The sequence below is a fragment of the Brachyhypopomus gauderio genome, unplaced genomic scaffold (genome assembly GCF_052324685.1).
Source record: "Brachyhypopomus gauderio isolate BG-103 unplaced genomic scaffold, BGAUD_0.2 sc64, whole genome shotgun sequence".
Lineage (NCBI taxonomy): Eukaryota > Metazoa > Chordata > Actinopteri > Gymnotiformes > Hypopomidae > Brachyhypopomus > Brachyhypopomus gauderio.
The window spans coordinates 2,130,070-2,145,069 of NW_027506885.1; the positions used below are offsets into that span (position 1 = coordinate 2,130,070).

Genomic DNA, 15,000 nt, shown 5'->3' on the forward strand with positions numbered 1-15,000 from the left:
CCTATACACACACACACACACCCCCTATACACACACACCCCCTATACACACACACCCCCTATACACACACACACACCCCCTATACACACACACACCCCCTATACACACACACACCCCCTATACACACACACACCCCCTATACACACACACACCCCCTATACACACACACACCCCCTATACACACACACACACCCCCTATACACACACACACACCCCCTATACACACACCCACCCTATACACACACACCCACCCTATACACACACACACACACCCACCCTATACACACACACACACACACACCCACCCTATACACCCACCCTATACACACACGCACACACACACCCACCCTATACACACACACACACACACACACACCCACCCTATACACACACACACACACACACCCACCCTATACACACACACACACACACCCACCCTATACACACACACACACACACCCACCCTATACACACACACACACACACACACACACACACACACACACACACACACACACACACACACACTATACACACACACCCCTGTACAAACAAACAAACACACGTAATTGCCAGACAAATTTAATACATTGCAATGCGTTGAATTATGTGATATCACGTCCAAACAAGGTCCATTCCTGGGGGGGCGTGGCTTACCTGTCCATCACAGGACCACACGGAGCCGTGCTGACCTGCACACACACACACACACACACACACACACACACACACACACACACCTACGGCAGAAACGCTGCATTTCAACCAGTCAGCAAGTCCACCAAGACGTGGAGATGTAATCTAATAAAAGCTCAGGAAATGGAGGAGGAATTCTGCACCCCGTCGTCAGGCACGTGGGCCAACGGGCAGAGCGTGCGCCCGAACACGCCGTGCTCCATCCAGCTCAGGAAGCAGCCTTCAAAAAAGACATCGGAAAGAAAAAACATACGGGAATAAAACCTGAACCCCCGAAGGGCAGAACTCAAGTGCCTGGGGGCCGAGAACAGGACGTGATGCCCTCAGAGACACCAGACGCTGTCTGAGCAGACGCTCTGAAGGTGGTTCCTCAGAAGGAGGTTCTGGACGCGTAGGCCTGGGCAGCAGAGGAACTCTGTTGTGTCTGGTTCATGGTGAAGGTTCACCAAGCGCCATCATTCAACTACGCCAAACGCTCCGAGACCCTCTAGATCAGGGGTGGCCAACCCGCGGCTCGCGAGCGGCTCTTTGCCTGGTTTCATGCGGCTCCCCAGCCGGTCCGCGGGCTCACCTGCACAAACGGGGCGACACACTGCTACATTTTCGTGGGTCGCGGTTAGTTTACAAGCCTAGCGAGCCGCTAATACTTATAAAACCGGCGTAGTGGAAAACACGTATTTGACTGTCTTCACAGCTAATAATTTACACTCGCCACCCCCCCGCTCAACAGATTACACTCGCCCATGTACGATGTGGCTCTTTGCCGTAACGCAGTAAGAAAAGTGGCTCTTGGTCTATGACCGGTTGGCCACCCCTGCTCTAGATGATCATCTTTCTACTCACAGAGGAACAAGCACAAGCTTAAACGTGCTCCATCACGTGCACGGACGCTTGGGTGGTCTGTGACGTCCACACGTAAGGACCGGTGTGTGTGTGTGTGTGTGTGTGTGTGTGTGTGTGTGTGTGTGTGTGTGTGTGTGTATTCCTAGGCATGCTGTGCTGTGGGAGGCAGCAGGCGGGTGAAAGAATGAGTCACTGCGTAATCACGCTGATCAGGATTAACGTGCCCGCCATCGAAAAAGCCCGTTAAGCACACGTGACTGTCTGCAGCACGTGTGCCAGCCGGGGCCGTCAAACAAAGGCTCACGTAGCCGGAGGAGCAGGGAGTGAGCACAGTCTGCTGAGGGTCGCGTGAGCACAGTCTGCTGAGGGTCGCGTGAGCACAGTCTGCTGAGGGTCGCGTGAGCACAGTCTGCTGAGGGTCGCGTGAGCACAGTCTGCTGAGGGTCGCGTGAGCAGCTCACCCACAGGTGGGCACACGCGGGGGGGCCACGCCCCCTCACTGGGGAAATTAAAGGAGAAACACACACCTGTTCTGTTTTCTAAAAGCTTGACCTCGTCAATGAAGAGGTGAGAAAATAAAAGTAACACATCGTGCTATTTACCTGCTGTAGTTTACCACTAAATACACCGCCAATTTATACAATTAAATTAGTACAGTATTGGTATAATGGGCTAATAACCAATCACTACCCAGAGTTCATGTGCTTGTATGATTCTCGTTTAGCACGTACCGCCCACTGCTGAGCGTGACATCATTCATCACAGTAATGACCACACTGCCCACTCCTGTGGAAACCCCGGCCTGACATCAGACAGGTCACCAGTACTCTTAGCAACAGGCGGGAGAACCCCCCCCAAATAGCCAATCACATCCATGCCACCCTTGTAGCCAATCTGTGAGTGGAGCTGGAAGTTATGCAAATGTTCTGGACGAATGGGGTTGAGGTATGCAAATGTCTTAATGCTCTACTGGATCTGCGTGGGACTGAGGGTCGATTCTCCCCAAGTTCACTGGTTATTAAAATGGCACCTTTGACCTTCGACCTCCTGCAGAGTCACAAAATGGTGTCTAGAAATGTACCTTCAGACACACACACACACACAGATATAGGCCTGTGTGTGTGTGTGTGTGTGTGTGTGTGTGTGTGTGTGTGTGTGTGTGTGTAACAGACCCATCTAATCAACTGGGATTCTTCACAAAATGCACTATACAAAAATTAACGGCCACTGATAATGGAAAATGTGGTTTTGAAGCTCGCAACACTAAAGTCTTGGACACTTACTGCAAATGACAATACAGCCCAATTCCTGCTTCAGTGTGAGTATAAACAGTGTGTTTATCAAACACACACGTCTTCAGGATGAGTGCAGCTCATAAATACACCACACATTCATCACACCGTCTCAGTACACACATTAATGAGCGCTTATATACCAGGTAGGTAGGGTGCTAATAGGGACCGCCAACACTACACACTCATCCTCTCACAGGACCTACAGACACACCTGCAGATGGGTATGATCTCCAGGAAGCTGAGACTCCTGACAGCCCACAGGCCCTTCACATCTGCAGGGGGTCTTTTCATATCACAAAAGTACATTTGTGATCAATGTCCAGATTCAACACACTTTCTAGATTAATTACAAACTATTTAATAGCCAGATTAATTATTAATTGAGCACAGTAAAGGGAGTAGCGAGATGACACAGTACACCATAAATCTACCATCACTGAAGAGGTTTCATGGGAAGCACAAAGATATCAAACAATTGTGCGTGTCTCATCTAGGTGTACAGAGTCTTATCTGCCATCGTTTGGTCATGCCTTGCACCTCCTGCTCTTATGAGTTCATTTCTGGTTCTATTCCCTCAGGTCCATTATTCTGTCTGATACCGATCACTGCGGTTAACCGTCGACCAAAACTCGACCAAAACTCGACAAATGTTAGCTTGGTAAATGTTTTGGTAACACACAACGTTTACCTCTAGCTAGCTAGTTAATCAAACAATCAGAAATTTACTTTTTGCGAAAGTCATTAGAGATGAACACAAAACATGCTGCATGTAAATAGTTAAAAGTTGAGAAACATCTAGAAACAAATGTGTGTGTATGGTTTATGCCTTAAAACACCGTTTAAAGAAGCGTTAAATCGTGCTAGAATGTGAAGGGAAGTTTCTGCATTATAAAAGCCAAATGAAGCAGCTCTCACCTCCACAGTGTGTGCGGGCATCTTCAGGGCCGGGAGACCCTGCTTGCTGGGGGCCTTCAGCTCGGGCAGGCCTTCGTAGGACGCTCTGTGGAAGTCCCCGGGGGACGCCTTGAGGTCCGGGGACTCGCTGGCCACCTGCTCCGACCCGTCCATGGGCCGGACCAGCGCCATGGGCTTCTTGGAGTTGGTGAGGTTGGGTTTGGAAGAGAGGGGGAGCGGGTAGGTTTGGGAGGCCGGGGGCAAAGCGTCTCCAGCAGGCAGCGAGGTCTCCTTCTGTCCCCGCGGATGGTGCGTCTGATCCGGCCGGGCCGGAGAAAGCACCGCACGGCCGCCGTCATTCTCCCCTTCGTGCTCCGAGTCGCTGGACTCACTGGAATGCAGCGGGGAGAGCGGGTCAGCGGGCGGGGTCAGGTCCGGCAGCACGGCGGTGAAGTCCCGCCCGTCCGGCCAGGTGTCCCCCGTCCCCAGGGAGGTGTCTGCAGGCGCGTCTTTGCCGAGCTCCAGGGTGAAGTCTGGCTGGTGGGCCTCAGATGAAGCGTGTCCTCCTGGGGCCGTGTGGGGGCTGTCGTAGGACGGCGGCTTCTGGAAAGGGGGGTGGAGTTTGTCCCTGTGCGTGGGCAGTCCTGACCGTCCGTACGAGGCAGACAACGACGAGCAAGACGAGGAGGTTGTTGCCGTTGGCATGGGGGCGTAAGCACAGTCCTTGAGCACGCCGTCATACGCACAACTGTGCCCCTCCTCATAATTCCCCAGCATCTTCTGGATAAGACTGGACAGTTCATCTCCTTTGTTCGTCTAGAAATAAAAGAAAGTGCTTCAGTGTCATTTATAAGTGCTGCAGGCTACGAGTCTCTCAGTCCTTCTGTCTCTCAACCAGGTGTTTAGTTTTATACAGAATCACGAGATAATGAGGAGCTGTTAAGGAATTACATGAAGATTCATGAGGTATCGAACATCTACTTGGAGATCAGATGAGGGTTTACATGATAATGAGAAGCTCAAGTGTGCAGGAGAAGTGAAATACGACACGTCACACGTCCTGTAAAACTCCAGCCTGTCTCGTGTCAGTGTTAATGCACGGCTGGCCTGATGACCCGGTCTGATGACCCCGGGTTTCAGCCTCCGGACTTTAGGCTGGGCGCCGGTACCTGCCACCTTCGGGGCAGGTTTGTCACCGTTTGATCCAAACCACGCAGACCGGTCCTTAATTACACTGCATCAACGTGTAACCAGCGTGTTAGAACACCCAGCACCACCCAGCACCAACCAGCACCAACCAGCTGCTCCGGGCACCCGATCCTGATGCCATTCCCACTAGAGGAACACACGGCTGGGCACCACGGAGTGAGACAGACGCTCCTGAGGTTCAGGTTCTGGTGTCTGGCCGTTCTGACACGTTCCCCTTTTAAACGTCACCCAAACAAATCCCGCCTCCTCCATGCAGGCTGACAGCACACTGGACCACGTGGGCAGCAGCACACGTGGGAGTGCTCAGTGGAGATGAATGCAGACGTGCGTCTACGTGCATCGTCTGGGTCTGTCTGGGTCTGTCTGGGTCTGTCTGCTTGGATCCATCCGTCTCACAGCCTTCAACTGACACAGAAAAATGTCTCACGTGCCGTTTGTCTCTCTGAGACTAAAGCGAGTCCTTCCTCACTCACAGTCACCATCTCCTTTCTCTCAGTCATAAACAAACAGGCTCAGGCTCTTCTGTAGGTCACACTGAAACATCCTGTGCCCCGCCCCCTGCCCCGCCCCCTGCCCTGCCCCTTCCTCTTCTCCATAGAGCCTAATTAACTGCAGCAGCCAGATAACAGCCTGCAGAAGGTGAGGAGAGTCTGATGGGAGTGTGTGAAGGGGAAGGGACACGTCACCGTTCTACTTTTAGAAGAGACATCTTCACCCCCCCCCAGGGGACGCCCCGTCACTCACACGTCGACTCACCCCAAAGCCCAGGCAAGGAACGCCAACGGGCCTCATTAAATCACTCACTCCTGCACATATGCTTGCAAACACACCACTGTGTGTGTGTGTGTGTGTGTGTGTGTATCCACCTCATCCTGCAGCACACCCAGGGACAGACTGACTGCACCCACAGGGGACGTGACACGGCCTGGTTTGGTCAGAGGGACTTTGAGGATGTCAGAATTACTGCAGCACAACACACCAGCTTCATAACAATGAAACATTAGACCCAAAACCATCACAACAAAACAAGCAGACACATGGAGGAGAAGTTCACACCCAGCGAGCGTGATATCCTGTTTCCACACGGCTGCCGTGGGCACACAGGTGTGTTACTGCCAATCTAACACTCCTCACACAGCGGATGATATCAGAGTTCAAGGTATCGACGTCCCTCAGTCCGATCAAACATCTGTGGGATGTGCAGAAGAAGCAAGCACCACCCACAGGACTGGAGAAGATCTGGTGTCCACCACCACACCTTCAGTGGTCCTGCACAGCATCACGTCTCTACAGGTCAGATGCGTTTTGTCAGCAGAAGGGGAAACTGCACTATATTAGGGAGGTAGTTTTAAAGTTATGGCAGATGACTGTATATATGTAATAAATAAGTAAACGTTTTTATACACAAGCCCCTCTAGTTTCAGCCTGGTGGAGTCTTTAGGTCCTGCGGTATCAGGAGAACTTCCACAGAGACCGTAGAGCAGTGCTACAAGATCTCTGGAGAACTGCACATGCTGAGAGCCGTGAGCATGATGTACACGCACCTGCTGGGTGGACTCAGAGTGTGTTAGAGAACCGAGACCACGTCACAGCAGCGTGCAGGACTCCAGCACACGGCTGACCACATACACCTTTAAATAGCCACGACACCCTCCACCTAGGGCCCATAATTCAGGGCCGACTGCCCACACGGACGTCTCCGTGACGGCTTGCCCACAGTTAAGAAACACCCCTCCCTGTCTCTCTCTCTCTCTCCCTCCCTCTCTCTCTCCCTCTCCCTCTCTCCACACAGTTTGCAGCATGTGCAGCATTAGTACAGGCGTTTACAGAAGGTGTGTGTGTTTTCTCCTCTGAATGTAGTGTAGAGTTTCATATGATGGATGACCATGGCTTGATAAAATATCCAGCATCTCAGATTTTTCCCCACAAAACACAACACAGTATACAACATATCTGATGGTGACCAACTTGAATTTGCCATGTTTGATCACTTAAAAAAAGCTTCTTTTGATACAGCACAATACTTGAGCATTTTACAACTTACACCTATTTTTACCTCTGGGTTTTATTTCAGACAAGATGCAACACGGGCCCTAATGATGGCCGTTGAGTTTAAGTCCTGTGTTAAATCTTCTATTCTCACTAGCACCTAATGTCCTATTCCTAATATGAGTGGAAATGGTCTTACAGTTCAACAAATGCCCTCAAAAGTGCCGGATCATAAGGGTGACCCAACGGTCCAGGGTTCTGCTCTGCCTCAAGTGGTTCTAGGCCCTGAGGATGAGGACGGTGTTCTACAGCAACGACAGGAGCTTCGGCCTGCTGGTACGGGACAGCAGGAACCAAAGGGCTGCTGGGACCAGCTCTGTGGACCCCATGTCCCCCTGTGGACACAGGCTAGCCCGTGGGTGTGTCTCCCATCTGACCACGACACCTTGCGAGCCAGATCTGGCGTGCTGAGCCCCTGAGCAGCTCATCTGAGCAGCTTCGTACGCAGAAGATCACACAGATCATTTTGTACAACTGCTGTCAGAACTAGTGGCTGGTGGGAAACGTTACACTGTTAAAAGTTGTCTCAGGTTAGCAGCACTGGAATCTGATTGTAAAATAAAAATGCAAAGCAGCTCAGGTCACCTGGCAACAAGCAGTCTTTCCTGTTCTATATGTAAATCAGCCACTGTGACTTAAACACGTCTGCTCAGACGGGTCTGGAATAACTCATGACAGCATATTAGAACGGGGTGTTAGTGGTCCAACGTAATCCAGGGACACATTCACATCACTTCACTTCATGAAATGGAAATCTAAACCTTTTTCAAGTGCATCTAGGGTGCATATATATCCAGATACAAGGCTGACATTCAGACACATGAGGAACAGGTGTGAACTGGGTGTAAGACAGGTGTGAACAGGGTGTAAGACAGGTGTGCCACAGTGCCCCTTTGGGGAACCACAGTCACTAACTTACGAGGAAAAGAAACTACCAATTTGGGCAGTTCCACAACGACTCCCTGAACTCCCCCTGTGCCATTACGCTAAACCTTACAGACGCGTCTCAGGTAAGCTCAGGTGGGCGTTAAGCCCCTGGAGCTCGGCGAGGGAAACCCCTGAGCACTGCAGGAGCAGACGGACTGACTGACTCACCTTGTAGGGCTCCCCGAAGAGAGGTGTGGTCTCCTGGTACACGTCCCTGTACTGTTGGGTCTCCTGGTTCCGCCTCTCAGACTCCCGCCTGCGCAGGACATTCAGGTCTTCACGCAAACTGTGTGCGGGACAGACAACAGATAGGAACAGGTTGTTAAACATGGTAAATGTGACTGTGTGATGCAAGTTTGGTCATTATCAAGGTGACATACGCATAAGCCTGAACATGACATGAATGTAAGAGGGAGAAAAAGATAGCTGGAGTATTATCCAATATCACTGTTCACACAAAAGTGCCTGCCTGGTCTCACACACACACACACACACACACACACACACACACACACACACACACACACCAAATTTCCCCCAAAAACTGGTTAACATGTATCTGGCACATGCATCTACATACGTCCGCCCCAACCACCCAATCACAGCTCAAACGTTCGTGGCTAGCGGCTCTGAAACACACCTGTGGGCGTCGTCTGACGAAGGTAAACCAGCAGGCCAAAAATTAAACAGCATTAGCATGACTCGAAAATGTCATGAACTAAACACGCAAACAGCAATGAAGAATCTCGGTGCAAAATAAAATAAAGAATTACACTCATCACACCTGTACTGCAGAACGGTGCAGTTCACAACACACGTCCCAGATCCATTACCCAGAGGACAGAACCAGAAGGACAGGTGTAATTATCCACCGGGTCCTCGGGGGGGATTCACACAACATCTGGCACCCCTCTCCCAGACTGGCACGATGCCAGTGACTAGAGAAAATGGTAATATGGACCACGATGACTCAGTCTGGCAACACACAACAACAGTTAGAAGAACGGCTCCCCAAGACCTGTGGCAGGTCTTTAAAGAAGCCAAGACCTGCCCCATTATGGGGGCTGCTGTGGTTTTGATCTACGTGATCTGGAGTGAAGACACTGAACTTGGTCACACAGCAGGAAGCAGGGGTGGAGTCTCCATCCCAGAACATCCACCATCCTGACCTACTCAACCTCCACCAGACCTTCCATGGCAACAAGTGAGGTGTCCTAGATCGGAGACAATATGCAGCGGAGTGGCATGATCATTAATCACATGCAGAGAGAGAGAGAGAGAGAGAGAGAGAGAGAGAGAGAGAGAGAGAGAGAGAGAGAGAGAGAGAGAGAGAGAAAGAGACACACACACGGCCTGTTGCTTCAGGCCTGGTGACAAACGCCTGGACAAGATCTCACCTCCCCTACCGAGCTTACACTCCTTCTCTCTCTTCCACATCTCCAGCTTTCCTTCCTTCCGACAGAGAGTCTCTGTCTCTCTCTCTCACACACCACACACACACACACACACACACACCCACTAATACCTCAATTTGAGATTTTTGTTCCCTCATTTACACATCTCCTTTTTTCAGATCTCACACACTCTTCCATCTCAATCGCTCCCTCTCCCTCTCTCAGACACCCCCCCCCCCCTCAGATCCTCCCCCCTATGGAACTCCAGCCGTGGCAGGAACAGAGATGCCAGCGTCAGGCCTTTTTCTGGGTGGTTGACGGAGCGATGTGACCCAGCGGCCTCTGCGTACGTCTCTGTCCACACCCAACACACACGTCCAGCGGCCGAGAGGCCCTCTGAAGTGTGATTACACAACAGACCCCAAACACACTGCAGCACCCTGGACGCAGGTTCACGGGGACCGCCTGGTTAAATCCCACCAGCTACACCACGAAGCAGAGAAACGGCACGTCCAAACTCGGGTGTATCTGCCACCTTAACTCTGATATGTGCATATAATCAGGACACGTCTCAGATCAGTTCAGCTGGGGCAACTGTGAAGCAAAGAGAAACTCCAACGAAGGGATTCATCTGCAGACTGGAACCACTCACCTCAAAACACATCACTTTGTTTATTCAATAAATAAAGAGATTATATTCCCACATTCTTTCCTAATCCGAAGAGTCCACTCACAGAGTGACAACAAGCCAAACCGGTTTATACTGACGCAAACCGGTTCGTACAAGTGCAATTCTGAATCATTTCAGCCAATGGCTGTACAGAGCCAGAGGTGCTGGGCAGTGTCATGGAGGGAGGAGTTTACAGCTCCACTCAGATCAGGCTGCACCACACTGTGCTGACGTTGTGCGTGTGTGTGTAACGTGTGTGTGTGTGTGTGTGTGTGTGTGTGTGAGAGAGATGGAGAGAGACAGACATTCATCTCTGCCAGCAGCTCAACCACTCAGACCAGCAGCCCCGCCCCACACTGCCCGGACAGCCCCGCCCACGTTGCCCCGCCCCACGCCGCCCGAGAGACACCGCCCCACGCCGCCCGGACGGCCCCACCCACGCTGCCCCGCCCCACGCCGCCCACGCTGCCCCGCCCCACGCCGCCCACGCTGCCCCGCCCCACGGACGGCCCCGCCCCACAGACGGCCCCGCCCCACAGACGGCCCCGCCCACGCTGCCCCGCCCCAACTAAAGGCATGAGCAGAAGAACACGAGTGTTTCTGTGGAACAGTCACACTTGTGGAGAAGGAGGAAACGGAAGATTAAAAAAATGCCACCCTGCATTAGCAACCAGTCACTGAGCTTTCTGCTGACGAGTTTGATTTAAAAACCACCACGTGTAGACACGCAATAGGGTACGTTCACACACACACACACAAAGTGAAGAGTCCTGGGGAAAGACGAACCCCAACCCAGACCACAGCACAGAGACATGCACCATGTGTCCGTCGTGGAGAGAGGCGCCTTCACACAGCTGCGTTGGCAGACACGGTCCAGACAGGGCGTGCATCTCCTCCCCAGTGTGACCCGACCGTGGCCCCTCGCTCACTGGCCCCCAGGACAGCTGCCTGCATGAGGGCATCAGCCCGTATGAGGAGTGAAGAACCAGCGCTTCCCTGGAAGGTCTCGCCACCCAGATCTTCCAGACGACTGCACACACACTCCTACACACTTGAACTCTAACCGTGAAGGAGCAACCCTAGACACACACAGACTTGATACGAATGTTTGGCTTCACACACACACACACACACACACACACACACACACACACACACTCTCTCTCTCCCTCCCTCCCTCTCTCTGACCTCTCTGACCTCCTCTTACCATCCAAGGTGAGTGCAGGGAGGTGTGCGTGTGTGTACACAGGTGTGAAAATGACCAATGTTCAGAAATGAGCATAAATTACATGTGGCAAAAGCATGTATTGAACTTCTCCGTTCTCCATTACTGTTACATTACTCCATTACTGTTACATTACTCCATTACTGTTACATTACTCCATTACTGTTACATTACTCCATTACTGTTACATTACTCCATTACTTTCTCCTTCTTTCCACTTCCTAGTGAAAAAAGCTTTTCTGCTTTATGAACACTGTGCTGCACCAAGACCTACTGGCCCCCCACTGGAACACAATATGACAAGAGAAGAAATGCTAAAAATGATTAATGAACATATAATTAACCTACAGAACATTCCAGTTCTCAGCTGGATATGTGGTTACAGGTAACGTGTGTGTGTGTTTGTGAGGGCACCAGGACTAGCACAGACTCATCCATTAACTACACACACCAGCTACACACCAGCAGCAGACCCAGTCAGGCGTGCAGTGTGTGTGTTTCTGATGAAGTTGGTCATCAGTCTGTGATCTGTCACGATTGTAAGACTAAGAGCACCAACCCCCACCAAAGACATTCACGTGCGAGTCTTTAATTCTCTTCTTAAAACTTTGTTTCCATATCTGTAGTTGTGTGTCTGCATAATAAAAACATCATTAGGACAGATTCAGTCTGTGGTGAAAGATCTTGAACATTTCGACATTCTCTGCGCCTTCTTCATAGCTTAACCTTGCTTGGCTAGTTCGTTATACACACACACACACACACACACACACACACACACACACACACACACACACACACGTTCTTGTCAAACTACACCATCTCGTCCACGTGCAGCTGTAAAGGTTTCCCCACGTTGCATTAAATAAACGTTGCCGTTCTAAGCGCGTGGACGCACGAGCTCGGGCGCGCGCCCACATGACACAAAAAAAAAAGTTGTTTGGGTTCAGATCAGCTGGTCTCGCGATAAACCGGAGAATTTACTACCGCCAGCGACAACTTTATTTTTGTTTTTTACACTCATATTTTAATACAATTTGAATGTTCAAGTAAACATTGAAGAAAAATTTAAAAATTTTAAAAAGCCCTGAGGAAGACTTTAACCGGGGGTACCGGAGCCGTCCGTGGCCGATCCCACCTCTCCCTCCTCGGGGCGGGATCGCTCCGTCTCTCCCCTCACACACTTTGCCCGTTCGTTTGCTCGGTACAAGTTGTACTAGTGCCGCTAGCCCAGCGAGCCCTCACACACAGGGCGACGTTAACCCGCCCGCTCCCTGCCGCCTCACGGCCGCCCAAACGCACTTTAATCCGACTAACTAAACGACGACTAACCGCCGCCGGGTCCGACCCGTCCATTTTTAAAAGTCCCACCCAGCATCCGTGTCAGCGGCGGTGAGAACAGGCAGCCCGGCGTTAGCAGCCCCGCTAGCGGGACACACACGTCGGCCGAACCGCACGTCGACCAGTTCGGTTCCGATAGTCCCAGTTGACCCAGTAGGACCAGATCACGTCCAGGTGGACCCGTCCTCTCTCTCTCTCTCTCTCTCTCTCTCAATCATGAACCCTCAGAGGGACCTACGCGTTTGTTTTCTGCGAGGACGTGAAGGCGCCTGTGGACTAGTACTAAACTTGGTACTGGGCGTCATGTAGTCCACTTGCTGGGTGAACTGGTTCGTGTGGACCGGACCGGACTTACCTCGACTGACCAGCCATGGTGCCAGACTAATGGACTTTTGTCAGTCCTCCCCCCCTCCTCCTCCTCCAAAAACGAGATGATCCTGCGCGTTTCTGGTTCTTCACATCGCATCAGATCGCCCGGAACAGTAAAACGTGTGAAGAATAAACGCCAGAGTGAAAATGTTCCTCCATAGTTCACAACTTATTGGAACACACTGGCTGCTAGAGTCTTGATCCCTGGACCCAGCGGGCCAGTCCACCCCGCCAGGCGTCCGGGGGGGGGGGGGGGGTGCGCAAGACGTTTCACTCACAGGCACCAACAGCGAACTAAACACATACATATACACCACGTAGAATACTTATTTAAACTTCTCTACTGTACTTATCTTCACGTGTAGTGAGGTAAACTGTCAAAATATCCATGTGCAGTAAAGACCGTCTCACTTTCGAGTGAGGCAGCCGAACACCCCCACCGTCACAAATGGTACGGCCCTGTCGTTCCTATTATGGACATGTTATTCTGCAAAAGCTTGCCAAAATATTAGCGAGGGGTGTGTGTGTGTGTGTGATCCAGCCAGAAAACTCCTGTTGAAAACCCCGAGTTCTCCTCGCACGTCTCTTCCTGAACATGTCGCACGACACGTTTAAGGACTACTAGGAGGCAATGTTATTTATTGTTGTGTGCACTAAATAATAACATGTTGTTTCCAGCTAGGGATGAAAAGGTGCTGTTGTCACTGCGGCTGTACGAGAATAAAGGCGACATAAGTTTTTGAAAAGTCTGAAAATTAGATCATTCGTTTTCATTGTTCGCTGTCATGCGGAATTTAGGGGCCTAAAACACGGGAAGCAAGCGTGGTGAGGGGGGTGACGGGGTGGGGGTGACGGGGTTGAGGGGTGGAGTGACAGGGGTGGGGGTGACGGGGTTGAGGGGTGGGGTGACAGGGGTGAGGGGTGGATGGTAAGGGCCTACACCAAAGGTATTTTAGTTGGACATGAGTTGGTGAAATTAGTCTCTACTTTGATCAAACTAATGTGGATCAATGGTTAAAATTAGCTGCACGTGTTTGTGTTTGTTTTGTTTTTTGGTAATTTAATGTATGCCTAAGGCATATTTGACATATCTCAAGCTAATATTTTTGCTCTTATGTCAACTAACCACGTTGATGCAGTAGGTGTGAGGACCTCAGTCACTGCACTTTACCGCAGGACACTAAAACCTACCCGATAAAAACTTGTTTAATTACACATTTTAACATAATATAATAACATAATATGTCCCACACCAGGACAAAATCCAGACCAGAATTATCTCCAGACCAGAACCATTTCTACAGACAAGCTAAACCTGGTTCTTAGTTGGGCATTAAAGCTCAACGTCCTCCTCATTCAACCTTCTCAGATGAAGGTCAGCGGTGGGAGAAGAGCTGCCCATGTCTGCCCATGTCCTGCACTGACAACCTCCTTTTTCAGCAAGTTCCTTTTTCAGTGAACCAGGAACATGAAATGCTTTCGTCATAGCACCTTACTGAGAACAAATTACAGAAGCAGTCTTGGGTAATACACCCACACCTGTGCTAATACAACCACGCAGGCCTGCTACTCCTGCAAAGTTCACAACGCACTTTACTCACTCAAGGGTTTGACATGGGAAATGTGGGTGATCCAGTCCTGAATCACTCACTCTTTTGACACCCCCACAGAAACACCACCAGCACCCTTCTGTACTCTGTTGCTCCATCCAGCAAACTAGGGTAGTGGCCACTGCACCCTGGGAAGTGAAGTTTGCCTATGGGTTCCAGAATGGATCAGCACGTTTTTTTTTTCCACATGCTGTTAAAAGAGCAAATGATTTAGACGTCAGGGTGTTTAACACTCAAAAAATAGAACTCCAATAGAACACAACTCCAATAGAACACAGCTCTAATAGAACATAACTCCAATAGAACACAGCTCTAATAGAACATAACTTCAATAGAACACAGCTCTAATAGAACATAACTCCAATAGAACACAGCTCTAATAGAACATAACTCCAATAGAACACAGCTCTTAAAACCCGAGCTCTAATAGAACTATAGTTCCAGGACAAAACAGCTCCAATAGAACACAACTCCCGTA

The 15,000-nt window shown here is 50.6% G+C and overlaps 2 protein-coding genes across 2 annotated transcripts in view; both read right to left on the reverse strand.

Moving 5' to 3' along the window:
- The window catches only part of LOC143490254 (uncharacterized), a 10,555-nt gene extending 9,648 nt beyond the window's left edge, over nucleotides 1-907 (reverse strand). The window contains exon 1 of the mRNA XM_076988870.1: nucleotides 658-907. The gene's annotated coding sequence lies outside the window, so the exon portion shown is untranslated. The remainder of the gene's footprint in view (nucleotides 1-657) is intronic.
- The window catches only part of aff1 (AF4/FMR2 family, member 1), a 48,129-nt gene extending 34,992 nt beyond the window's left edge, over nucleotides 1-13,137 (reverse strand). The window contains 3 exon segments of the mRNA XM_076988872.1: nucleotides 3,750-4,544; nucleotides 8,082-8,199; nucleotides 12,899-13,137. Coding sequence (XP_076844987.1) covers nucleotides 3,750-4,544; nucleotides 8,082-8,199; nucleotides 12,899-12,915 — 930 coding nt within the window. The 5' untranslated portion in view covers nucleotides 12,916-13,137.
- Nucleotides 13,138-15,000: the final 1,863 nt, after the last annotated feature.